General features: G+C 33.9%; 1 protein-coding gene across 2 annotated transcripts in view; it reads left to right on the top strand.

Annotated features, from left to right (window-relative positions):
• The window catches only part of SNTG1 (syntrophin gamma 1), a 939,244-nt gene that overhangs the window by 666,168 nt on the left and 245,256 nt on the right, over window positions 1-27,820 (top strand). For both annotated transcript variants that reach the window (XM_044245618.1, XM_044245617.1), the window contains 2 exons: window positions 19,679-19,781; window positions 27,713-27,795. In XM_044245618.1, coding sequence (XP_044101553.1) covers window positions 19,679-19,781; window positions 27,713-27,795 — 186 coding nt within the window. The remainder of the gene's footprint in view (window positions 1-19,678; window positions 19,782-27,712; window positions 27,796-27,820) is intronic.

Below are 27,820 nucleotides of genomic sequence, written 5' to 3'. Positions count from 1 at the left end.
CGTCTGTCAAGTAAATAAATAAATAAAGTCTTAAAAAAAAAAAAAAAAAAAGCCCACCATTGTCACACTTAGTAACAAAAGACCAAAAGACTTAAATGTTTTTTCTCTAGGTTGAGGAATACAATAAGAAAGCTTACTTCCACCATTTTACTCAACATAGCACTGAAAGTCTTAGCCAGTGTAATTAAGCAACGGAAAAAAAAAAAAGACATCCAAATTTAAGGGTAAAATAACATTATTTCTCTTCCTAGATGACATAATTTTATATGTAGAAAATCCTAAAGATTCCATTTGAAAATGTTAGAAATAATAAACACAGAAAGGCAATGGGACAAAAATCAACACACAAATATCAGTTGCATTTTTATACACTAAAATGAATAATACACACAGAAATTAACAAAATAATTCCATCTATATTTACATCAAAAAGAAAAAATATTTAGGAAAAAACAAAGGCATATCATAGGAAATAAAGTCAATGATACTGTAATAGCATTTTTAAAGTCAATGATACTGTAATAGCATTTTTTAAAAGATTTTATTTACTTATTTGTCAGAGAGAGAGAATAAGCAGGAGAGAGTGGCAGGCAGAGGGAGAAGCAGGGTCCCCACTGAGCAAGGAGCCTGACACAGGACTCAATCCCAGGACCCTGGAATCATGACCTGAGCTGAAGGCAATTGTTTAACTGGCTGAGCCACTCAGGTGTCCCTGTAATAACACTTTGTGTGACGATTAGTAGGTAACTACACTTGTGGTGAATATGGGATAATATATAGAGAAGTTAAATCACTGTTGTACACCTGAAAATAATATAACATTATGTGTCAACTATACCTAAATAAAAACATTAAAAGTTTTTATTTTTATTTTATTTTAAATAAAATAGTACTGGACAATAGATAACCATAAGAAAAATACAACAATCTATAATCACTCAATACACTATAATAAGCTTTTTTTCATAATAAGCTTTAAACAAACCATTTTTAAAAAGAGAGGCGATAAGATTTATACACTAAAGACTAAATGTTGCCAAAAGAAAATAAAGAAGAAACAAATAAGTGGAAAGACATGCCACATTCATAAATTGAAAGATTTAGTTTTGTTAAGATGTCAGTTGCAATCCATAAATTCAATGCAATCCCTATTAAAATCTCAATGACTTTTTTTTGCGGAAACAGAAAAATTCATCAAAAGACTGAAATAGCCAAAACAAAATTGGAAGTCTCATACTCTCAAAACTTACTATAAACCTACATTAAACAAAATGATGTGGTACTGGCATAAAACCAGACATAAACTCAAGGAATAGAATAGAGAGCCCAGAAATAAATCTTCATATGTATGGTCAAATAATTTTTGAGACATATACCACAATCATTCAATAAGTTAAGGAGAGTTTTTTCAACAAATGGTGTTGGACCCTTCCCTTCCACCATATACAAAAATTAACTAAAAATTTATTAAATATCTTAATGTAAGACCTAAAATGATAAAACTCCTAGAGAAAACAAGGGGAAAGCTTTACATAGGACTTGGTAATGACTTCTTGAATATCACACCAAAAACCCAGGCATTGAAAGTAGAATGGCGGTTGCCAGGGAAGACTGGTGGGAGAAGAAATGGAGTTTTATTTAATGGTCATGGAGTTTCACTTTTACAAGATGAAAGCCATCTGGAAATCTGTTGCACAACAATGTAAAGTATGTTTAATACTCCTCAAGTGTACACTTAAAATGGTTAACACATTAAATTCTATGTGTGTTTTACTACAATTAAAAATGTGGGGACGCCTGGGTGGCTCAGTTGGTTGAGCAGCTGCCTTCGGCTCAGGTCATGATCCCAGCATCCTGGGATCGAGTCCCACATCGGGCTCCTTGCTCGGCGGGGAGCCTGCTTCTCCCTCTGCCTCTGCCTGCCTCTCTGTCTGCCTGTGCTTGCTCGCTCTCTCTCCCTCTGTCTCTGACAAATAAATAAATAAAATCTTTAAAAAAAAAAATGTGAAAGAAAATCTAGATATCACATAAAATTTCAGATTTCTGTCTTTTCCCAAAGGATTAGCAGCTCTCACAGCTCTAGGCCTACATACTTCCTCTGTTTGCCACAGTTTATAGCCTTTCCCTGTTGTCCATTTGCCTGTCTGGCTCATGTAGTCACTTGAATGGCAACCCTGGGATGGCAAAATACCCAAGTTAGTGAATAAGAATGTATCAGTATTGGTTCATGATTTTGAGTCATGAGATGACATGGCAATGAGAAATGAAATAGATTAATATAAAATGTTAATAGTGGGGGAAATTGGGTGTGGGCTATATAGGAATGGTTTGCACTACTTTTCAACTTTCTGTAAGTCTAAAACCGTTTTTTTTTTTTTTTAAGATTTTATTTATTTATTTGACAGAGAGAAATCACAAGTAGACGGAGAGGCAGGCAGAGAGAGAGGAGGAAGCAGGCTCCCTGCTGAGCAGAGAGCCCGATGCGGGACTCGATCCCAGGACCCTGAGATCATGACCTGAGCCGAAGGCAGCGGCTTAACCCACTGAGCCACCCAGGCGCCCCAGTCTAAAACTGTTCTGACCTAAAAAGTTTATTTTTTAAAAACTGAATCAAATGGTACTTAAAATAAGCTCATGTTATTTTCTTTTCTTTGGCTGTTTTTTATTTTTTCTCTCTTTTGTTGAGAATGTGAACTCCTTGGGAGTGAGAATTGTTTCTCTTTTATTCAGTGTTTGTGTACTGACACAATGCAGGTGATCAATAAGTATATAGTGAATGAAATATTGAAACACCATCTCTACCTCAAAGTAGGCTGTTGCACTAAGAAATAATTTTCCTCTTCTCTTTCAGAGCTTGTTTTTCTTCTTTTCTCACTCTTTCCACATAATTCTCATAGATTTTTATTCAATTGTCCGTCACAACAGTTCTTTTGTCAACTTAAGAAAGGAATCTTATGCAGTCTCTGGGCTACTGGCTTTAAAATATGTCTTCGTTTTCCTACAACGAATCATGGGATTACAAATGAATCAACACAATCTGGATCTCCACCTACCATTTTGAAAACCTCCCTGTGAATAATTCTTTGGACTCTAAGTCATTCTTAATACATTTCTACATTTGATTGTTTTGGGATTTAATCTGGTGCTGTTGTTTAATTATAGGTGTTTGGATTCCCATTTACCTGTTTCTGGGTCCCAATGATAAATTTCTAAATAACAAACAAAATGTGATAAGACTTAATTTAAAATTCTTCTTTGCCCTGGAAAGTTGATGGCTATCATCAACCATTTCATTCTTCTAATTACCGAAGCAAATTTCTAATCGCCAGTTTGGTATTTTTTGTTTTGTTTGTGTTTGTTTTTCCAATTTCAGGATTTCTGGGATAACCCCTTTCTCTTTCTTTAAAATGTAAATTATGTACATTGGAAGTATATTTTCAAATTTTGCCTTCCTTGTCTTTCTCAGAGTTTAGTAGTGTGCCGGTATGGCTGAAACTATCTTTGTTTTTTGGGGGGATTCATCCTATTTCAAACAGTTATGTTACTTACATATGTTGAAGACTACCAGGGGTTTGTCTTGTGGCTTTTAAGGCAAGAAAGTGAATGGGTGTGTATAGTCAGATATACGTCTAAGGGTATTTTACTGGAGTCCCCTATATTTATTGAAAAAAATTAATAAATTATTCCCACAATATAAATATATAGAAGTTCTATAATAAAACATTTATATGAAATTCCTCTTATTTCAATTAATCTAAGTAATTTTCTAGTAATGTGGGTTATCATTTATTAAGTAGCTACAGTACTAAAATCTTGTCTAAGCATCTTGCTTGTACCAAAACATTTAATTTTTTTTTTTTAAAGATTTTATTTATTTATTTGACAGAGAGAGATCACAAATAGGCAGAGAGGCAGGCAGAGAGAGAGAGGAGGAAGCAGGCTCCCTGCTGAGCAGAGAGCCCGATGCGGGACTCGATCCCAAAACCCTGAGATCATGACCTGAGCCAAAGGCAGTGGCTTAACCCACTGAGCCACCCAGGTGCCCTAATTTTTATAAATTTATTAGATAGGTATGACTACTACATTTCAAAGATGAGAAATAGGTATCACAGACAAGTTAAATCAGTTGCAGATTATACAGTTGGCAAATTGTGGAAATAGAATTCAAACTAATAGAGTCTAGCTCCAGAGCTCAAATTTTAACAAGGATATACCATTTAGGGTAAATAGTTTAAGGATAGTTTTATTATAGTAATTTCTTTTGAAAATATGATGGGAATTAAAGTTATTGGACGTTTTGTTTTGTTTCTTTTGTTTGGTTGTTGTTGTTGTTGTTGTTGGGTTTTTTGTTTGTTTCATTCAGGAATGTTATTGGGCATGAGTATTAAGGAAATCTGATTCAGCTTTCTGTCCTGAATATGAATCTCATCTGATGCCAACTGCTAACTGTTTTTAAGTACTCCAGATCTGAAGTTCTCTGTGTTAATAAAAAAAGTTTTTTTTCCTTCAGCATTTGAAATGGATTTCCTAATGCTTGCTTAGGGGTTGAATTCTAGTTTGCTTGTTTGTTTTTCTCCTTCAATTTTCCTCTACCTACTAAATGTCCCGGATGATTCATTTAGTAAACATCTGAAGAGAATTTGGTTTCACATGGCACAAGATTTGTACATCATGGCTTCATTGGAACTCATGGAGAGACCTCTCCTCTGCTCTCAGAGAGAGCCCTATCTTGAGGCTAGCACCATTATGATTCCTGGACCTAAACAACATCACCCTCTTCAGCTGTCCCCTGTGTCAGGCTGGCTGTGGATTTATACAAAAGCTAGTCTACACATTGCCTCATTCCTGCTGAGATATTTTCCTCCTAAATCCTTGACTAAATTCCCCTCTTCAAAATGCCCAAAATAGTTTCTATTGACTAGACCCTGACAACTGCAGATATTTATCTATATTTCAAGTTTTCCTGGGGTTTTAGTGAATGCTGTTGTACTTATCATCTTGGGAGTTCAATAGATGTTTGTTGATTAGGATAATAAATTGGATGAGGAAAAGTTATAAAAATAGATTACTAACTATGGAGGTGAAAATATAGTAAGACCTTAATCTAACTGAGGAAAGAACACTTCTCGGTAGAACTACATGTCAAATGTCTTAAAGTATAATACTCATATTTTTATTTTTAGTCATAAGACTTAATAACACAAACTCTTCAATAAAGCATTCTTTCTAAGTCACTTTTTTGTTCTTCTTCTCCCTCTCTTCACCACACACACACACACACACACACACACACGCTCATTCTGATAGTGAAGGCTAAAGTTAGCTTTGGAAAATATTACTGTCTTCTTCCTTGAGATCTTTTTCAGCATGAACAAATTTAACTTTTTGTCCAACCCTTAGTTGGGTGTGTGCAGTCTCCCTCAGAATGGATACAATTACTTTCAGTTCACTGACTTGAGAGATCTTGAAATAAACAGGAAAGAAATATGTCTAGATCCATTTCAATAGTTGGAACTGTAATGTGTGGTTTACTTAAACTTATTTACTACTTACTTGGAAAGCTACTCGGGCAAATTAATACATTCCTGATACACAGCATCACAAAAAAATCTGAGAAAATAAATGGAAACAAACTGTCAGTTAGCATTAAAATAATTAGATGAGATATGCTCGTTTGACATGAAAATCTTAGCAGCATAAATCTTCTAGAGAACTTTTATACTCTCAATAGTGTTTTTTTACACTGACTTGATATTGAAGACTTGGTCAAAAACATTGTACATTTGTTGCAAAATTAAATTTTGATGATCATTTATAGAGTATTTCATATGGTCTAATTAAGATCAATAAAATATTTTTACTTCACAACATGAATCTGCCTATATTTGGTAATATAAAATATTTCATTGAAAAAATCAAAAGGTTGTAAAAATAAGAGAATACACAGTTGTTTCAAAAGTGATGCAGTTCAAATATTATGTGGGAGACACAAAACTGTAATTGCTGTTATTTTTATTAACAAACAAGTATTGGAAATCCAATATATACATAGAATAAAAATATCTCAAATAAAAAGTATCACACTAGAAAATGTTTCTTCCTATAAATGGTTTATGTTTAATATGACAGCACCCACAGAACAGAGCAGTGATAGTTTGAAGGCATATGATATAAGGTATTATATACAACATGCAGAGCAATGTATTATATACAACATACAATATAAAGTATTGTATGTAACATACAACACAAGGCAATTATATATAACATGTAACACATGATATTATATAAAATAGGCAACATAAGGTTTTTATATACAACATATAATACAAGGTTTATATATAACATGTACTTTGTTTTGAAATGTTTACACTCTTTTCCTGTAATTATTCATGTTTCATTTATTCAGGAAATGTGAAGTATCATACTTACTGGGTTGCAAATAATTATGACCATGTCAAATGAAATTCAAGAACTTTACTCTTTTTCCATGTTAAAAGCCACTGAGGTTAATATAGAGGATAAGATGCCTGCCCTTTGTTTTCCATTATGTTACTCTAGATTTTATGAAAGAAATCATAGTATCTTTCTGAGATTTTTTTCTAACCAACAATTGGATTAAGGTTCTCTGTCTCCTAGTTACATCAAAGAGAGTTTGATGATTGGTTTCAAAAATGTCTAAGAATTCCTGTTGAGTTTCTTTCACAAAGCAGTATCAAAGAGAAGGCTACTTTATTATTCCTAATGGTTTCCTTTACAATGCAGTATTTGTTGCTGTTAATTCATTTTGTGCTTTCTGCACAGTAATGAAAGTGAGATGGTCAGTTCCAGTGGTGAACAGGATCAGTGCTGGTCCTGAAGTTTTCAGCCCTGCCTGCCACGTGTTATAGACACATTTATTGAGTCTCCAGTTTATGAAGCTAAGATAGGAACCGAGTCAGCAGTGTTGTTGTAGCGATTTCCCAGTCCAGTGATCTGACAAATTGTTGCCCCAATCAATCTGTCAACATGTCTTTCCCATGCTTCCTCTTTCCTCTCACTGGGTTGTAGTTGTGGAGCAACTCTGTCTGGGGGTATTGCTGTCCCAGGTTGCTATGGAGACAGAGCAATAATAGATATGGAAGTAAAAGCAGCTTTTCACCTCCTCTTATTACTGACAAATGTAAACCCTTATCCTACTCAGGACTGCACATGTAACTGAAGCAGGTGGAATGAGAATAAAGTAATATCAAAGACATATGGGTCTACTGTATTTAATACTCCTGCTGGGAAGGGAGCCCAGCTTCCCTTATTCTCACCTATGTACCACCTGCTTTTCAAAGGAAGTATTTGTGAAAATTAAGATCAGTAGTTTTCTCTAATACTGTCTCATCTAAGGTACTATTGTCAGTAGATTTCTCTAATACTGTCTCATCTGAAGGTACTACTGATACACTTACATAACCTCAGTGGACATTCATTGTTCTTAAAATCTCTAACAGAACATAAGCTATTTCAGTTTTGTGTCTCAAAATAATAGCCTATAGAGTTCTGAAATTGGCATTAATTTACTTCAGTTCATATAAACTGATAAAGCTTAAATTCCTTGCTACTAAGCCATTTCTATGAGGCCACACAATCATTCCGGATGGCCTCTGACAAAATGTAGTTTTAGGAATGTGAGGGGCCTAATATACTAGCACCAAACTATGTTCAACAAATTGTCATTGATGTGTTTACCTTTTCCTGACAATTCTTTGGGATTGAGGCCATGACTCATGTGGTTTGGAGAGGAATGGAGAAGGGAATGAAGTGTGAGCCTGGAACAATGTACATGAATGCAGAGAGATTTCCCAGAGTTGTTTCCTTGTTTTTGTCATTCAGGTATCAGATGGTTAGAGTGTCCTTAGAAATTCTGTTGGAAAAGAAGTAGGGTTCAAAGTAGAAAAGTACACTAGAGAGAAGTTCGAGGCAGTAAGTTTATAATTTTGCTAAAGGTCATTCTCTCAGTAATATCCATGTAAGTAAGATGGCGACATGCATGGCTCCCAAGTACAGTGGATGCATCTCATAAAGTACATCCATTCTGTACCATTTGATAGGTATCTTAACGACCTTTACAATTGTGGTCTCTCCAACACCTTTGTGCATGATAGAGTTCACTGAAGACTGAGATTTGAAGTAATTGTTAATAGGAGGGATATATTTTTTCATTATGCCTTTAGGAACATAGGAAGGAGGCACATTATTTTTTTTTCCTTCCTTATTGAATATATTATGTTTGAAGCATACACATGTATCTTCAAGTATTTGAAATTACCAAACACCCAAAGAGACCACTGGTTTCCCATAGCAGTACAGCTGTGTTTCTCTTTGTGCAAACTTCAGTTACCACGGAAATGAGGCACAGCTTACTCTGGTGGTCCCAACAATGCTGCTAATGGTATCAGAACATTTATACTGTACTTAATGTGCATCACAGGGGATGGCATTTAAAATTTAGAATAACATATTTAAATGACTCACGCAATAGACTGAAATGACAGTGTGTGGCAGAAAGAGTATAGGCAGTTGTAAAATATTTACTTCTTAGTTCTATGTTGTGCAAACATGTGATAATATACATAAACAAATATTTAGCAACTGTATTCTGCAGCTGCAAATCTAATGTGGGTGTGATAACATTTAGCTTTGTGTTTCAGATTTTAACAATCATTTTGTGTGAGATAATTTTATGCAGAATTCTATAAAAATAAGGAAAAGCATTATGATTACAAATTTGACTTAAATCTGGAACACTATTTTACAAACTAAAGATTCCTGTAGCTGTGGCTTTAATGTGAATTTAGAATAAATATGTGCATCTAATATGTGTAATATGTGTAATCTAATATAATTATAAAATAGTGTCATCTTCATGGGATTTTGTTTTAAATACTCTGGACTTCCTTAAATAAATATGGAGATGCTCTGTACCTCACCGTCTGGTTCAAATATATCATAGCCATGTATAAGAAATGTTATAATATTTTCACCTGTAAAAGGTCTTTTTTTTTTCCCCTTCCCCCAAGATTTGAACAGATTTTATTAGTGCACACTGACTGCATTTTATAATTATACTTTCCATCATTGAAGGAAGGTTGGGAGCCATTCAAACATAAAGGCCTGATTTAAATATTTTCAGTCCTCAGTAAACAGTTGATTACATTCGGATTGGTAGTTGAAGCTTTGCTCATTTGATGAAGTTAGTGATGATCCCTGAGGTATGACCAGTGGCAAAACTGGTGGCAAAACTTCTGAGACCTTCTATTGTGAGGGCAAGCATCACACTGGTCATCTCACTTGTCATGCCAAGGAATGAGAACAGTGTGCAAAAGTTCAGTGATAAAGAAAATCTTGTGATGCCAAGTATACTAAGTATATTTGGGCTTGAGTAATTTGCATGTGGTATTTACTTTTAAAACCTTCCTTTATAGCCATTTTTCCCCTTTTAATTTATTGTGGACACTGGTTTCAACACTGCAGTTTCTGTATTACAAAATATGGTGTTTTGAATATGGTAGACACCTGATGTATGTATGTATGTTGCATTGATTTAAACTCTATGCTAATTAATCCCCCCAAAATATGCACAAGTAAGTAATTTACACAAATGTAGTCTTACTAATTTAGAGTGAAGCTACTTTCTCCATTTCATCCTGTCTCCTAGTTCCTGAGGGAACTGTGCCTTCTATTTATCTCCTTCTCAGAACTAGGGCACTGAGGTGATGCAGTGTAACTGGACTCTGGATATAAGGGGTCTGTGAAAGCTGAGAGGTTGTGATTATCATCTTAAAATCAATATGAGAGTCAAATATGCTTTTTACATAATTATTTAATTTTGCCACTAACCTCTCTGGAAAAAGGCCCATGAAAAAATGGAGAACTCATACATGTAGTTTATTTGTCAGTCTGTCATGTATTAGCTGATATTATTTCAGCAAGTTACTTAACTTTGAGATGTTTTCAAATCTCATTTGTAAAATAAAAGGCAATAACTTCACTGGCTTTATTTTACAAACCTAAGGCTCTTGTGTAACTTGCATCTTTGGTGACAAGATATTCATTTACATACATGTGGATTATTAAACATACAACTGAATGTTAAGACTTTTAGTAGAAACAGGGGCACCTGGGTGGCTCAGTGGGTTAAGGCCTCAGTCTTTGGCTCAGATCATGATCCCAGGGTCCTGGGATCGAGTCCTGCATCGGGCTCTCTGCTCAGTAGGGAGCCTGCTTCCTCCTCTCTCTATGCCTGTCTCTCTACCTACTTGTGATCTCTGTCTGTGAAATAAATAAATAAATTCTTAAAAAAAAAAAAGACTTTTAGTAGAAACAAATTAACAAATCAAAATAATTTATTAGTCAGATAATGTGGGCCACTACTAAGTAGAAACAATATTGTCATATTCAGTTATTGTTGGGATATTTTAACAGTGTTGCATTAGGTTGCATTGTCATCTCTGAAAGTATAGTGTTTGAAGAATCAATGTTGTATATAACATTTAATTAGGAATAATAATGATGTTTGGGGCACCTGGGTGGCTCAATGGGTTAAGGCCTCTGCCTTCGGCTCCGGTCATGATCTCGGGGTCCTGGGATCGAGTTCTGTATTGGGTTCTCTGCTTGGCAGGGAGTCTGCTTCCTCCTCTCTCTCTGCCTGCCTCTCTGCCTACTTGTGATCTCTCTCTGTCAAGTAAATAAATAAAATCTTAAAAAAAAAGAAATATTTTTTAAAAAAGGAATAATAGTAATGTTTAAGACAGGTTGAATGGTGCCCCAGTTATCACGCAGCCAGCTCTTAGCCCATGAATCTAGTTTTGCTTCTGTGTCTAATGAGATGCAATATTCAAGCTAATTATTCTTTGTGTTTTTGTCCAGCACAAGAATGAAATGATGAATTTGAAAACTGTTCTCTCCTATTTGTTGGTCTCAACAAACATATAATCCTTTGAAGTTTCCTTTTGAGGTCTTCCAAAAGAATGTCAAGGGTTAAATTAACAGTGGCCTTATATAACAGTTACTTACAGAAATTGCAACCAAAGCAAACAAACCAGTAGACAAACAAAACAAAACAGCTGTTTTCATATGTATTGGAAGGAAGTGACTAATTCAGCTGAATTTAAAGAACAGGAAAAACTGTTGCAAAATTTACATTTGTATACATTGCTATCTATCTATACATAGCTTTACAAATATAGCTGTCTCCTCTGAGTTCTGGGTTTGTAGTTGAGTTTAATATGTTCCTTTCACCCCTAGATTTTACATATAATTTCTTACATTATTTTGGTAGTAGTATTCACATTTAACTCCTTAATTCATTAAGACTTTTGTTAATGTATTATTTAAAATCATGTCCTCTCTTATTTTCTTCTTAAAGGATAGCCAGATGTGTTTGTATCATTTATTATAACCAGTCTTTTAAACACTAGATTAAAAAAGTCTGTCATATATTAAAAGTTCAAGTACATTAAGATCTAATTTGTAGTTTTTATCCATTTCTACTGATTTGTATATCAATAAAGTACTGATATGATTAAGTACGTTAATAACATATTCAAATATGGGTAACTCAATTCCTCCTGACCCCTGCTGCTATTCTTTAAGCTTGAAGTATTTTTGGATGTTCTGGGAGACTTGACTTCATTTGTTCTTATAGAAAATTTCACCAAGTATATGGTACATCCTTGCAAGGCTTTATATTTTGATTTCTATCCTGCAATAAAATATACAGTTTACTTTAAAGCAATCTATGCTTTGAAAATTCTAAGGTTTTTATAGGTTTCCGCCCCAGATTTTTAGTATTTTTTTCCTTGTGCTAATTGCTAACATATGAACAAGATATTTTACGTTACAGTGATCTTCTATGAAGCTACCTTAACACAATATTTTTAAAATTCCAATCAGTGTTTTAGTGGGGAATTTTTTTAAGTATACAACTATATTTTTAATAATGAGTTAATTTTATCTTCTTAATATTTATAAATTTTATTTTATATTTTTACTGTATCTGCTAGAATTCATAAAATATTTTTGAAAAATAATAGGGACAGTAGACATTTTTATCTAGTACCTGATTTTAATTAACATGGTATTGTTGTTTTAACATTTAGGATAATGTTTGTTGTTGTTTAAAATGACTTTATTAAGTCTAATGACCAAAAATTATTCAATGAAGACTTTTTATGAGACAGGTGCTATGCCAGACTCTTTCAATATACTGTGAACAAGATAAACCCTATTGTCCTTACATAGCACACATTTTTATGGTGCAGAGATAGGAGAATATTAGACATAATATGTCAGCACAGTATGGGGTAGGTAGGAATGTGCTAATAGGTATAAAAAATGACAAATAGAACAGGAAAATGAGGACAGAAGTATGTGGAGAGCTATAATTTTAAATAGGTTGATAAAGATAGGACTCATTAGGATGACTTTTGAGGTATGAGGTAAGAGTAAAGGAGGTAAGGATGTTAGCCATGCAAATATTTAGGGAGAGACCATGCTAGGCTCAGGGAACCACCAGACATACTCAAGAAATATCACGAGATATTCTTTTATTCCTATTTTTCTTAGAGTTTATATTAGAAATTATAGCTCGATTGACCAAATGTCCTTTTAGACACTAATGGAAAGGATAAAATTCTCTCTTTCTCTCATCTATTATCTATATGTATTAATAGACAGGTTATATATGTTTAACTTGTTGATGAAATTAAAGAAATTATTGATAATAACTTCTTGATATTTATCCAGACTTGCTGTTTTGAAATAAAGCCTATTTGGTCATAGTATAATTTCATTTGTCACTTGTAGGATTCTATATGTGAATAGTGTATTCAAATTATTACAACTATTTTTATATTAACAGTGACCTTTTGTTTCTTTTCTTCATATGTCAGACTTTATTATTCATTTTCATTTTAGTTTGATTTAGTGACATGAATTGAAGAGGCTTCAATAATTTTATGCTGGAATAATTTCTTCTTTAAGAATTAGATAAAATTCAGTTTTGAACCCAACTGTTCCTGTTGCCTTTTGTGAAGTAAAGCTTTCATGAATTTTAAAATTTAATTAAACCTGCTTAATAGAACATAAACTAGACAATTGGCTATATAATAGTAAGAAGACAAAGTAAAATATTGCTTGAATTATTGAGGAAATCATCTTGGAATTAAAATAAATGTTATAATAGCATTTCTATAACCATGGGAACCAGCTAACAATGTATTCTGCTTGTTATATTGAAGTTGGATTCATCTAGTATTTGACTTTTCACCCACTTTTGTTACATAAAATCTTGTTCTAATGGAGTCTTTGAAAGTGATGGAATTATTTTTAGTTATAGCTCTAAATATTCCAGTAAAATTTGCTCAAGTGTTTCAAAGTACTTGCCTCACTAAAGTAAATGGTCCTTTTCTGTATTAAAATTCATTGATGTTATTCCATCCTGATTATCAGAGGTTAAATTTATTATTCAATCAAACTTCATTCGTGATTGTAATATTTACCAAAATCCAAAAATTACTGCATACATCAATACCATTTTAGGTTGAAACTTAACGAATTCAGAAATATTAAAATTTTAATAGTTATTTTTAAACATATAGCTAGATACACATTTTTGCTATAACTTTTCATTTTAAAACAACACAAACTTTGGACTAGAAATACCTGTAGAAAGGCTCTTATTTTAAACCTTTATATATATGTAGGGTTTTTCATAAATTAAAATCCAGGAAAGATGAAAAAATGAGTGAATGCATCCTCAGGAATGTCACATTACCATTCTGGAGCTACTTTATCCATGATAATTCTGACCTCCAGGCCCTCCATCCATTCCTCAGTCTTCCAGCACTGTTTTGTATCTCCCGGTCAAGTAATATAAGGTAAGATATGACAGTTTTAAACCATCCCAAATTTCTTACCTCTTTTGCTTTTCTTCTTCCAAATTCTAAGTCATAGTTGATTTCTCACAGCTGGTTCACCCACTACTTCCAATGGTGATGCGGTATGATCTTCCTAGATATAGTTCTATACCCTGTTTTCCAGTTGGATAATCTATGCTGTTCCACTTGATTTACTACCAACCCAGTAGCACAATTCTTGAGACTATTGTAGACTCCTCCCTTGGTCAAATGATTCTCTCTAAAAAGGGTCTATCTCCTGCTCTGAAAACTGACAGCCACTGTGACCCCAGGTGTATCAGTAGGTATGAAGGTATTCACTGGCATTCACACTATAGAGTGTCACTCTGCAGATTCCTCTGAAATGAATGTGAAAACAGGTGCACAGTGTAGAGGACCCTCTAACCGCATTTAGGAAAGCTTTTAAATTACAGTTTCCTCTCAAACTTTTACTCTGTAATACAAGTAACAAGTCAAGTTTTTCCATTCATTAATATAAACAGAATTAATTAATATAAACAGAAATTAATATCAACAGAAGGTGATTGCATAATAATATATAATAAAAAGTGATTTATTTATTATGTGTTGACATGTAATTACCATGTTAATGTGAGTAGCAAAGCTTGTGATTGTACCTAATGTTAGCCTAGTTGCTTTGTCTGTAAGGCAATGTGTTTAAAACCATTCCTCATGGGGCACCTGGGTGGCTCAGTGTGTTAAGCCTCTGCCTTTGGCTCAGGTCATGATCTCAGGGTCCTGGGATAGAGCCCCACATCGGAATCTCCGCTCAGCGGGGAGCCTGCTTCCCTTACTCTCTCTCTGCCTGCCTCTGCCTATTTGTGATCTCTGTCTGTCAAATAAATATATAAAATCTTAAAAAAAAAAAAAAAACATTTCTCAAAGTCATGTTTAATTTCCTTTTCAGCCAGGAGTCAGGGCTTTAAGAAAATGATTTACTTCACTTAATAATGTGTCAAGAGAGATGAGTCAAATGTTAATGTGAAATTCTAGGTAATTCTTTTCCATCACTGTCATCAGTGAGCCGCAATACTTACCTTACTCTCTGGAGATCTAAATCTTACTTGGTTGTCCTGACATCATGTTGGCTAGTGGCTATGGTCCTCACAGACTTTCTTACTGCCCTTTTTGCCACTGAATATGTATGTGGGGTGTGTGTATGTGTGTGTGTGTGTGTGTGTTTCCTGATATGTGTGCTTACAGTATGTCTAGGCAAAGCAGAAATCCTTCTGTTCATCGATTATAAACCATCCTCAAGGTTAAGGTAAGAGACAGGGATGAACAGGCAGACCACAGAGGATTTTTAGAACAGTTAAAATACTCCATATCATACAATAATGTGAATATATATCATTACATACTTACCCAAATCCAGAGAATGTACAAGACAAAGAGTGAACCCTAAGGTAAATAATGGACTCAGTGATAATGATGTATCAATTCGTCATTTGTAATAAATGTACCCTTCTGATGGAGGACAGGTGTTGATGACCAGGAGACTGTACACATGGGGAGGCAGGGAGAATATGGGAAATCTCTGTGCTTTCCCCGAAAGTTTTGCTGTGAACCTAAAACTACTCTATAAAAATAAATTCTTCAAAAAAATAAAAATATAAAACAGTTCCCAGCTATGAATATTCTTGATGTCATATACCAAAACAGTGGCAGACAGAAAAATTCCTCTTTAAAATCTCATATTAGATAGAATATCCTACAAGGGGAAGGAGAAAAAGGTGAAGAAGACAAAGCGATTTTATGAATTTCACCTTCTAACAGCAAGTAGAACTCAAAAACATTCAGTTCATGAATTGAATTGTTAGGTTTGTCATGATTTAATATAATAAACCTATAAACATCTATTTTAATTCCTGCCCCCTGTTCCTTCTTATTGATTGCCACACTTTACCTGCCTCTCACCCTTTGTTTACATACACACCCAAGGCAATATGATAGAATAACTGTGGTAATCCTTTAACAGATCAAAGAGCATATTTGATTTGCATCATAAGATGTGAATGAAAATGAAAAAGCTGGGTTTATTGGTGCAGATTTCTGATTTTGCAGGAAGTTGACATCCATCATAACTCATGATGTAGAACCTGTATTTTCCACCCTGACAGTATCAGGCTGATAAAATATGCATCAAAGCATAGTAGCAAAGCTGAGAAAAAAATGTAAAACCACATAATGTCAATCCTGTTCACTGAAAAACTGAATTTTCCTGCATTTATTAAGAAATGTATATGTGTCAAGGACTTGAATTTGTGATTGCCCTTAAAGATAACTATAAATGATCTTTTATTACAAACAAAACTAAGTTATCTCCCGAGGGTGAGATTTTACAATTAAAAGTTATTTTACTATTTTTCTTAATTACACCTGAATAAAGGTGAATTCAAAATTGAAGTACACATGTAAAGCAATCTTCTTTAACTTATATACCTTTATTCTCATATTTACCCTTAAGATGATCATACTTCTCTTTATTATTTAATGGTAGGAGTTATTTGCTGTACATTTACTATAGAATATAAGTATTGACCTATTGTGTTCCACCATCCCATATATTTCACTGATTCATGACCTCTCAATACAATTATTAATAATTATTGTATCATTGTTAAATGTCAATGCAAAACATAAGCCAAGTTCATAAGTTTTTACTAAGCCAAATACTGAAAACAAAACAAAACAAACACTGGGACCTTGAGTAGGATTGTCTTTCATCTATAGAAATGTGGGAGGGAATTGATACCTTTACAGTATTATATCTAATGATCCATGACATAACATAATCTTCTGTTATTTAAAAATTGATGTTATATTTGTAGATACTGAATCAAAACCAGTTGACCTTTGTGTTGTTAAAAAGCAAAATTTAAACAAGTAAACTTGAAAAATCAATTTATTTTGTTAAGCCATTTATGAATAAGGCAACATCCCATCTAGCAAGTAGGAAGGATCTCCAAGGTTCTATACAAAACAGAAGAATTTTATAGACAGACATAGGAAGGGACAATTTGTCAAAGAAATTTAAAAAAGAAAAAAGGAAGAAAGTTTTGTTTGAGGCAAGGTCACCTTCCTGAGGAGGAACGGCAGGGGGCCTTTGTAGATGGATTACCTAGTCTTCCTTTGGGGAAATGAATAGGGTACATGTGACAGATCACCTTCTTGGTGCTGATCAGAAAACTCCTCACTTATTTAAGATTACATTTCTGGAAAAGGTTGAAACTGCAATTAGATTAGGTATTAAGCTCTGGTTTGGTGATAGCCTAACATACATGACTCCATTTTCGGCCTATGGTTTTCATTTTTTTAAAATAAAGATTTTATTTATTTATTTGACAGAGAGAGATCACAAGTAGAGATAGAGAGAGGATCCCTGCTGAGATTCTGTTGTGGGGCTCCATCCCAGGACCTTGAGATCACCACCTGAGCTGAAGGCAGAGGCTAACCTACTGCCACTCAGGCACCCGTATGGTTTTCATTCTGATAGCATATTACTTTGTATCTATACTATTTGATGCTGAACTTCTTTAGTAACTCAACTGCTAATGTCTCATGTAAGATGTCTACAGATTCCCCAGGATTCCCTATACTCAGAATTATCTTATCTCTGAATAATGACAGTTTCATTTCTTCTTTCAATCTTGTGTATTTTATTAGTTTTTTTCTTGTCTTATTGCAGTAAGACCTGACGAAAGATTAAGGGAAACAAGTTAGTGGACATTTTTGTCTCATTTCTGAGCTGAGAGAGAAATATCTCAATAAATCACCATTTATTAAGAAAATGGTGAGAAAATTTTAAGAAAATTTCTTAAAGAAATTTCTATATCTTCTTTATAATATGAAGATACTATTTTATAAACTCAGTTTTCTATAATTTTTATCAAATATATTTTATTAAATTCTTCTTTGCAACCTATTAAATGATTATTTTTTATTTTATTAAACTTTTTTTAATTTGTCATGAAATATATTATTTTTCCTGCATTTGAGTGGGTGAGTTTTATTGTTCTGTCTTCAAGTTTACAGATTCTAACTTCTGTCATCTTCACTGTATTACTGATTCAATCAATAAGTTTGTTTGTTTTTTATGTTAATGCTGTTTTTAGTTCTATAGTATTCATTTGGTTCTTTTTTCACAATTTGTATTTTTTTGCTGAGATTTTGTGATTTTTCTTGATTCAAGAGGATTTGTAATTTCTTGCTCACATATTTTTATTAAAGCAGCTTTAAAAATCCTTGTCAGATAATACCAGTTTGTAATTTACCTAGTTGGAGTTAGCTATCTTTTCTCATTCGAATTGTGATTCTCCTGGTTCTTAGTGAGACATGTTATTTTATCATATCTTAGCCACTTTGCTTATTATGTTGAGCCTGTGGTTCTTATGTAAGCTCTCCCCCTCCTTTTTTCCCCCCTTTTTAGCAGGAATTCACTCTATTTGCCATACAGGTCCTAGTCTAATTTTGTGGGCTGTGGTTCCTTTGGCAATGTGCTTTTTAGAGACTGTTTGGATTCTTTAGTCTAATTGATTTCCCACTGTTACCTGCTGATGCTGTTTGAGGAATGTGGAAAGAGTTTTCTCAGGCTGGGCCCCTTGGTGCAACTAAGTGGGCAAAAGGACTCTTTAATCCACCATTGGGTAGAAATCCCTCTGTTGAGTGGGAGCTTCTAAAACACCCCTCTTCTGTGCTGTTCCATCAGTCCTGGGATCCCTAACAGTTCTTCTTTTCTCTTTCTACCTTTCAGAGTTGGACTTGCCTTTCAGTTGTCTCTTGCAGGTTTTTGAGTGTCTGAGGGGGAGAAGGGAAAGATGAAGAAGCAGAAGTCATTCTAAATCATTTTGATAGTCAATTCTCTAATGACCGGATGGAGCATTTTTTCTAGATGTTTAATCACAAACTGTGTTCACATGTTTATTAACTGTCTCCCGACTAATTATTTGTAATTCTCCTCTTAGTTGATGTGAGATATCCAAATTATAAGTACACCTATATCTTTTCTAGATATGTTTGTTATACATAACTCCTCAGCTTCTTGTATTTCTTTTAGTATTTCTTACATTTGTCTTGATACAATTTTTGAAGAACTTGACATTATTTAAAGTGGTAGAACTAGACCTATTAATTCTATAATTTAAAAAGCATTGAGAGTTGATGATAACAGTCTCCACCATTATTCCAAGTCTTCAGGGAAAGGGAAATAAAATATGCAATAATATAATAGGAAAATAATACCTTTTTATGTTTTTTGCAAATGTGTTTGACTGAACTTTGCCAATTTTGTTTAATTTGAATTTGCTCTTTCATCAACATCTGGAGGGTCATTTGTTTTTATATCTCCAAGTGGTATATAATAGAGGTTTAATATATATTTTTAAATTAATGACACAGTGGCTTGAGCACTGCATCTTTCTGTAGACATCATAATCTCTCATATTGCCTAATATATACTGTATACTAAGAGACCTCTACCAGTACGAATGGACTATGATGACATTGTGAGTGAACAGGAGACCACCAAATGTTGGGAAGAGGAAGAACATGATGGCTATATTCCTACAATGTTACATAATCCATTCCCTCTATCTTTAGTAAAATGTTTTTGACCACTATAGAAAAAAGAGAGGTAGAAAAGACAACAAATCATTCCAGGTTTTGTAACCATATAAAATACTTTGTGACCATACTGATAACAGTATCATTTTTATTCCGTTTTATTTTAGGTTCAGGTGCTTCGGAATGCTGGAGAAGAAGTGACCCTAACAGTGTCATTTTTAAAAAGATCACCTGCTTTCCTCAAACTCCCACTGAATGAAGATTGTGCATGTAAGCATTTATGAAGAATAGGTAAAATGCTCACATCATCATACTTATTTTCTAAACCATTATTTTCTAACAGTAACTGGTACATTTTTTAAAGTTGGGGTTTCTGTTTGAATACAAATATTTTTATATCACAAAACATTCTATGAATGCTCATGCAAAGAACAGATGTTATTTTTGTTTCAGAATGTATTTAGCACATTTACAGTTATTTGCTAATCTATAATTGGAGACATTATTTATTATAAAAATAGTGTCATATCAGCTACATACATTTTGTATCTCTATTATATCTCATTCATAATATTTGATTAATATATTTTATCTAACTTATAGAATTATATATTCTTATTTGACTACTGGGCTTGCTAAACAAGCATTATCACTTAAGTCATCTGATGAGGTTAGGGAGATTGAAGGAAGTAACAGTCCATGTGGAAATTTATAAGAGTTGCTTAAAAATCTCTTGCTTTTAAATCAATTAGTTAACAAATTAATTATATATCTACCTGGTGACTTGGCAATTCTACTCCTAAGTACTTATGGTAGTGACATAAAATTGGAAGTCTTTCAAAAGCCTTATGCAAGAATGTTCATAATAGCTTTATTCATAGTGGCAAACTATAGGAAAGAGCTCTGTTCTATATCAATAGGAGAGTGATTAGCAAACTTCAGTATATTCATCAAATGGAATATTACACAGCAATGTAAATGAACATCTGAACTACGTAACTCAAGTGACTTTCATTATGAAATAAGCCAGACATAAAAGAGTAAATAAAGTATGATTCAATTCTAAAAAAGTTCTAGAAGAAGCAAAAAGAAATCTGATACTAAGAAATTAAATTAATGGCTGTTTCTAGGAGTGTTATTTATTGGGAAGAGGCACAAAGGAATTGTGAGATTTTTGTTCTTTTGCAAATGGTTATTGTTTTCTAGATCTCCTCTAAGAAATCTTTACCTACCCCATGGTTGCAAAGAGATTCCCCTACATTTTTCCTAGAAGGTTTATGAGGTTAGCTTTTATGTTTAAGTTTAGAATCCATCTTAGATTAATTACTTTTTGTGTCTAAGTGAGGAATTTAGAATCAAAAAATGACTTTCTTATTTCCATTAATTTTTGTGTCTGTTCTTTCACTGTAGCTACAGTGTTGATCACATTTTCCCATTTTGCAAATTTTCAAGATTATTTAGCTGTTCTAGATCTTTTACATCACTGCATATATTTTATTTTTTTAGAAGATTTTATTTATTTATTTGACAGAGATCACAAGTAGGAAGAGAGGCAGGCAGAGAGAAAGGAGGAAGCAGGCTCCCCGCTGAGCAGAGAGCCCAATGTGGGGCTTGATCCCAGGACCCTGGGATCATGACCTGAGCCGAAGGCAGAGGCTTTAACCCACTGAGCCACCCAGGTGCCCCCACTGCATACATTTTAGAAATAATACATCAATTTCTACAAAATTCAATTATGATTCTGAATGGGAATAAGCTGGATTTATAGATAATTTTGAGAATTAATACATTAATAACTTTAAATCTCTCAATTCTTGAATGTTATATATCTTTTTATTTATTTATGTTTTAATTTTTCTTAGTGACATTTTAGTGCTGTTAGTGAGAAGGTCTTGCATATCTAAACTTATTTTTAAGCATTTTTTATTCTATCATAAATGGTATTAAAAAAACTTTTATTTTCCAGTTACTATTGCTAACACATAGGAATACAGTTTATTTTTATACATGCACATATTCTGCATCATAGGGTTAACTTTCTGTTAGTCCTGTAGGATTTTTGATATATTCTTTAAGGCTTTTCACTTATGTTATCTGTAAATAATGAATTCTAATTCTTTCTAATCCACATTTTTAAAATTTCCTTTTCTTGCCTATTGCAATAGTTAGGACTTCCAGTAAATTGTTATATACTATATTGAGAGTAGGTATCTTTCTCTTGCTCAAGATATTAGAGGAGAAATTTACAGTCTTTTACCATTAAGTATTATATTAGCTATAGGTACTCCACATGTCCTTTATTAGTTTGAGGAAGTGTTTTTATTCTTGGGTAACTGAGGAGTTTTCTTTTCCTTTTAAACATAACTTGATGTTGAACAGTCACAATTTTTTTTACATCCATTTAAATATATTTTTAATCTATCTTTTAATTCTGCTTATATGGTGAATTTTTCACTTTTATTTATTTATTTATTTATTTATTAAAGATTTTATTTATTTATTTGACAGACAAGGATCACAAGTACACAAAGAAGCAGGCAGAGAGAGAGGAGGAAGCAGGCTCCCTGTTGAGCATAGAGCCCGATGCGGGGCTTGATCCCAGGACCCTGGGATCATGACCCAAGCTGAAGGCAGAGGCTTTAACCCACTGAGCCACCCAGGCACCCGTATTCTATTATTTTAATTAATTAATTAATTTTTAAAATTATTTTCAGTGTTCCAGAATTCATTGTTCATGTACGATACCCAGTGTTCTATGCAATACATGCCCTACATAATACCCACCACCAGGATCACCCAACCTCCACCCCCACCTCTCCAAAACCCTGAGATTGCTTTTCAGAGTCCATAGTCTCTCATGGTTCATCCTCCCTCCAATTTCCCCAACTGCCTTCTCCTTTCCATCTCCCCATGTTTTCTGTGTTATTCCTTATGCTCCACAAATAAGTGAAAGCATGATAATTGACTCTCTCTGCTTGGCTTATTTCACTCAGCATAATCTCTTCCAATCCTGTCCATGTTATACAAGAGTGGGATATTCATCTTTTCTGATGGAGGCATAATATTCCATAGTGTATATGGACCACATCTTCCTTATCCATTCGTCCATTGAAGGGCATCTTGGTTCTTTCACACTTTGGTGACTGTGGCCATTGCTGCTATGAACATTGGGGTACAGATGGTACTTCTTTTCACTATGTCTGTATGTTTAGGATAAATGCCCAGTAGTGCAATTGCAGGGTCATAGTGAAGCTCTGTTTTTAATTTCTTAAGGAATCTCCACACTGTTTTTCAAAGTGGCTGTACCAATTTGCATTCCCACCAAGAGTATAAGAGGGTTCCCATTTCTCCACATCCTCTCCAACAATGTTGTTTCCTGTCTTTTAATTTTGGCCATTCTAACTGGTGTAAGGTGGTATCTCAGTGTGGTTTTGATTTGAATCTCCCTGATGGCTAGTGATAATGAACATTTTTTCATGTGTCTGTTAACCATTTGTATGTCTTCAATAGAGAAGTGTCTGTTCATGTTTTCTGCCTGTTTTTTTGACATGATTATCTGTTTTGTGTGTGTTGAGTTTGAGGAGTTCTTTATAGACCCTGGATATCAGTCTTTTGTCTGTACTGTCATTTGCAAATATCTTCTCCCATTTTGTGGGTTGTGTCTTTGTTTTGAGTGTTTCCTTTGCTGTGCAGAAGCTTTTGATCTTGATGAAGTCCCAAAAATTCATTTTTGCTTTTGTTTCCTTGTCCTTTGAAGACATACCTTGAAAGAAGTTGCTGTGGCCGATATCGAAGAGATTACTGCCTATGTTCTCCTCCATGATTCTGATGGATTTCTGCCTCACGTTGAGGTCTTTTATCCATTTTGAGTTTATCTTTGTGTGTGGTGTAGGAGAATGGTCAAGTTTCACTCTTCTACATATAGGTGCCCAGTTTTCCCAGCACCATTTATTGAAGAGACTGTCTTTTTCCCACTGTATATTTTTTTCCTGATTTGTCGAAGATTATTTGACCATAGAGTTGAGGGTCCATATCTGGGCTCTCTACTCTGTTTCACTGGTGTCTGTTTTTATGCCAGTACCATGCTGTCTTGGTGATCACAGCTTTGTAGTAAAGCTTGAAATCAGGTAACGTGATGCCACCCGTTTTATTTTTGTTTTTCAACATGTCCTTAGCAATTTGGGGTCTCTTCTGATTCCATACAAATTTTAGGATTATTTGCTCCAGCTCTTTGAAGAATACCGGTGGAATTTTGATTGGAATGGCATTAAAAGTATAGATTGCTCTAGGCAGTATAGACATTTTAACAATGTTTATTCTTCCGATCCAAGAGCATGGAATGGTCTTCCATCTTTTTGTGTCTTCTTCAATTTCTTTCATGAGTGTTCTGTAGTTCCTCGAGTACAGATCCTTTTCCTCTTTGGTTAGGTTTATTCCCAGGTATCTTATGGTTCTTGGTGCTATAGTCAATGGAATCGATTCTCTAATTTCCCTTTCTGTATTTTCATTGTTAGTGTATAAGAAAGCCACTGATTTCTGTACATTGACTTTGTATCCTGCCACATTGCTGAATTGCTGTATGAGTTCTAGTAGTTTGGGGGTGAAGTCTTTTGCGTTTTCCATATAAAGTATCATGTCATCTGCGAAGAGAGAGAGTTTGACTTCTTCATTGCCAGTATGAATACCTTTTATTTCTCTTCATTGTCTGATTGCTTTTGTTAGTACTTCTAATACTATGTTGCACAAGAGTGGTGAGAGTGGGCATATTTATCATGTTCCTGATCTCATAGGTAAGACTGTGACCTTTTCCCCATTGGGAATGATATTTGCTGTGGGTTTTTCATAGATAGGTTTTATGAAGTTGAGGAGTATTCCCTCTATCCCTATATTTTGAAGGATTTTAATCAGGAATGGATGCTGGATTTTGTCAAATGCTTTTTCTGCATTGAGAGGACCATGTGGTTCTTCTCTCTTCTCTTATTGATTTGCTCTATCACATTGATTGATTTGCAAATGTTGAACCACCCTTACAACCCAGGGATGAATCCCACCTGATCATGGTGGATAATATTTTTAATGTGCTGTTGGATCCTATTAGCTAGGATCTTGTTGAGAATTTTAGCATCCATATTCATCAGGGATATTGGTCTGAAATTCTCCTTTTTGGTGGGGTCTTTGCCCAGTTTGAGGATCAGGGTAATGCCGGATTCACAAAAAGAGTCTGGAAGTTTTCCCTCTGCTTCAATTTTTTGAAAAAGCAACAGGAGAATAGGTCTTATTTCTTCTTTGAAAGTTTGGTAGAATTCCCTAGGAAATCCATCAGGTCCCCAGGAAATCCGTCAGAATTCCACAGGAAATCCTCTTTTTTGGGGGGAGGTTTTTGATCACTGCTTCAATCTCATTACTAGATACTATTCTATCCAGGTTGTCATTTTCTTCCTGGTTTAATTTTGGAAGTTCATAGTTTTCCAGGAATGCATCCATTTCATCTAGGTTGCTTAACTTACTGGCATATAACTGTTGATAATAATTTCTGATGATTGTTTCTATTTCCTTGGTGTTAGTTGTGATCTCTCCCTTTTCATTCATAATTTTATTAATTTGGGTCTTTTCTCTTTTCTTTTGAATTAGTTTGGCCAATGGTTTATTGATCTTATTGATTCTTTCAAAAATCCAGTTTCTAGTTTCATTGTTGTGTTCTGCTGTATCTCTAATTTCTATCTCATTGATCTCTGCTCTAATCTTGATTATTTCCCTTCTTGTGTGTGGAGTTGACTTAATTTGTTGTTGATTTTCCCATTCTTTAAGTTGTAAAGACAGTTGGTGTATTCTGGATTTTTCAATTTTTTTGAGGGAGACTTGGATGACTATGAATTTCCCCCTTAGGACCACCTTTGATGTGTCTTTATTCTCATTGGTTTCCATGAATTGTTTAAGTTCTTCTTTGATTTCCTGGTTGATCAAAGCATTCTTAAGCAAGGTGGTCTTTAGCTTCTAGGTGTTTGAATTCCTTCCAAACTTTTTCAGGCTCCAGTTTCAAAGCATTGTGATCTGAGAATACGCAGGGAATAATCTCGATCTTTTGGTATCAGTTGAGCTTTGATTTGTGATCCAGTATGTGGTCTCTTCTGGAGAAGGTTTATATGGTGAATTTTTAAATATTTATTTTCAATACCAAATTAAGCTTGAATTCCTAGGATAAACACCACTGATCATGAAATGTTAAGATTTTTCTTTATATATTGCTGCTTTCCATTTGCTAATATATTAAGACTTTAAAAAATATATATATGTGCAGGGGCCCTTTGGTGGCTCAGTCATTTGAGCATGTCCTTTCTTTTCAGGTTATGATCACAGGGTCTTGGGATCAAGTGGCAGCATTGGGCTCCCTGCTCAGTAGGGAGTCTGCTTCTCCCTCTCTCTCTCCCCACTGTTCAGGCTCTCTCTCTCTCTCTCTTAAATAAATAAATACATAAGAAAAACTTAAAAAAAATATGTTCATGAGGGATATCCATATATACACTTTTGTAGTGTTTTAGTACTATTTTGGTACTAGGGTTTTTAATGTCTTCATGTAACTTGTGGAATGTAACTCCTCCTTTATTTCCATAAGGATTTTGCTTACCAGTAATAGTATATATTTCTTAAATAATTTAATAAATTCACCAAAAGGCAACCTAAGCCTAGAATTACAGTTTTTATTTTGTATGAATTCATCTCTTGAATTTTTTTTACGATTTTATTTATTTATTTGACAGAGATGACAAGTAGGCAGAGAGGCAGGCAAGAGAGCAGGGGAGGCAGGCTCCCCACTGAGCTGAGAGACCAATTCGGGGCTCAATCCCAGGACCCTGAGATCATGACCTGAGCCAAAGGCAGAGGCTTAACCACTGAGCCACCCAGGTGCTCCAATCTCTTGAATTCTTATAGGACTTTTTCTGATACTTTTTTCTTCTTTTCTAAGTTTTGGTAAAATGTTTTTCAAGATTTTTTTTTCCATTTTAACTGAGTTATGAATTTATTTGCATGAAATTATTCATCATATCCTCCTATTATTCCTTTTAATGTTTGTTGGAGGCAGTAATTCCACCTTCTTCATTCCTGATATTAATAACTTGTATTTCCTCACTCTTTTTCTACATCATTTTTGCTATAAGCTTTATTAATCTTTCCAAAGAACCCATTTTTGTCTTGGTTAATTTTTCCGTTATTTTGTTCCAATCTTACTATTTTTCACTTTTATTTTTATTATTTTCTGTCTTCTACTTTGATTTAATTTTCTTTTTCATATCTAACTTCTTAAGATGAAAACATACATCATTGAGTTTGTACCTTTCTTTTATGCATACATTTAAATCTTTGAATTTCACTCAAAAGACTGCTTTGGATCTGTCACAGAATTTGACATATTATTTTATTCTGTTCAAAATGGATATACATTTTAAAGTAATATGCTTATGTATTAAAATATTACCTTTAAAATATATAATGTTTACCAAAAAAAGAATAAAAAAATTAAGAAATATGTATTCTAATCCTAACTGTAAAAAATACTGAATTGTTAAATCTCAGTTTAAGACATATAATACTCATATTTAAAGAAAGAAAGATATTAGTAGATTTCTTATGAGATTCTGATATGAAATATTTTAGTATCAAGTGCACCAATTTAGGGAACGTGAATGAAGTTACTTCCAATTATAGCATATACCAAGAGCATTTATAAAGAGCCCATAGGTATCACTTCTCAGCCTTTTGGCAAAGATCAAGTATATAAAGAGCCCATATAAACTTTTTTTGCATCGTGGAAAATTATGGTATCTAAAAATATGACTTCCTCATACATTGAGACATGATAATAAATAGAATCTCTGTAGACAAACCACATTCTGAACAGTTATAAGTATGGTTCATAAGTGTAGGTCACTTTGGATAATGAAATTAAATAATAATTTTGTAAGGTTATATGTTTTTATTTAATAAAGCCTTGCAATATTTCTGAAATCAAAGATCAACACATGGTTCTCTTTCAGGGTCCCACTTGCAAAACTCCAGCTTTGATATAAGTGAAACTAAAATTAATTTTACTAACTGATTTTCTTGACATTACTGAGTATATGGAAATATATAATGTAGAATGCATCAGTCTAGAATATTTTGGTGTTCTAACCAGTGGTATGTTGTGATGTTTTTTTCTACAGGTGCTCCAAGTGACCAGAGCAGTGGCACCTCCTCTCCTCTTTGTGATAGTGGCTTGCATCTCAACTATCATCCCAACAATACAGTAAGATGATCAAGCCATAGTTCAG

Source organism: Neovison vison, chromosome 4 (genome assembly GCF_020171115.1).
Source record: "Neovison vison isolate M4711 chromosome 4, ASM_NN_V1, whole genome shotgun sequence".
Taxonomy (NCBI): Eukaryota; Metazoa; Chordata; class Mammalia; order Carnivora; family Mustelidae; genus Neogale; species Neogale vison.
Note: the sequence above shows the minus strand (reverse complement) of the source record. Positions and strands in the feature narration are given on the sequence as shown.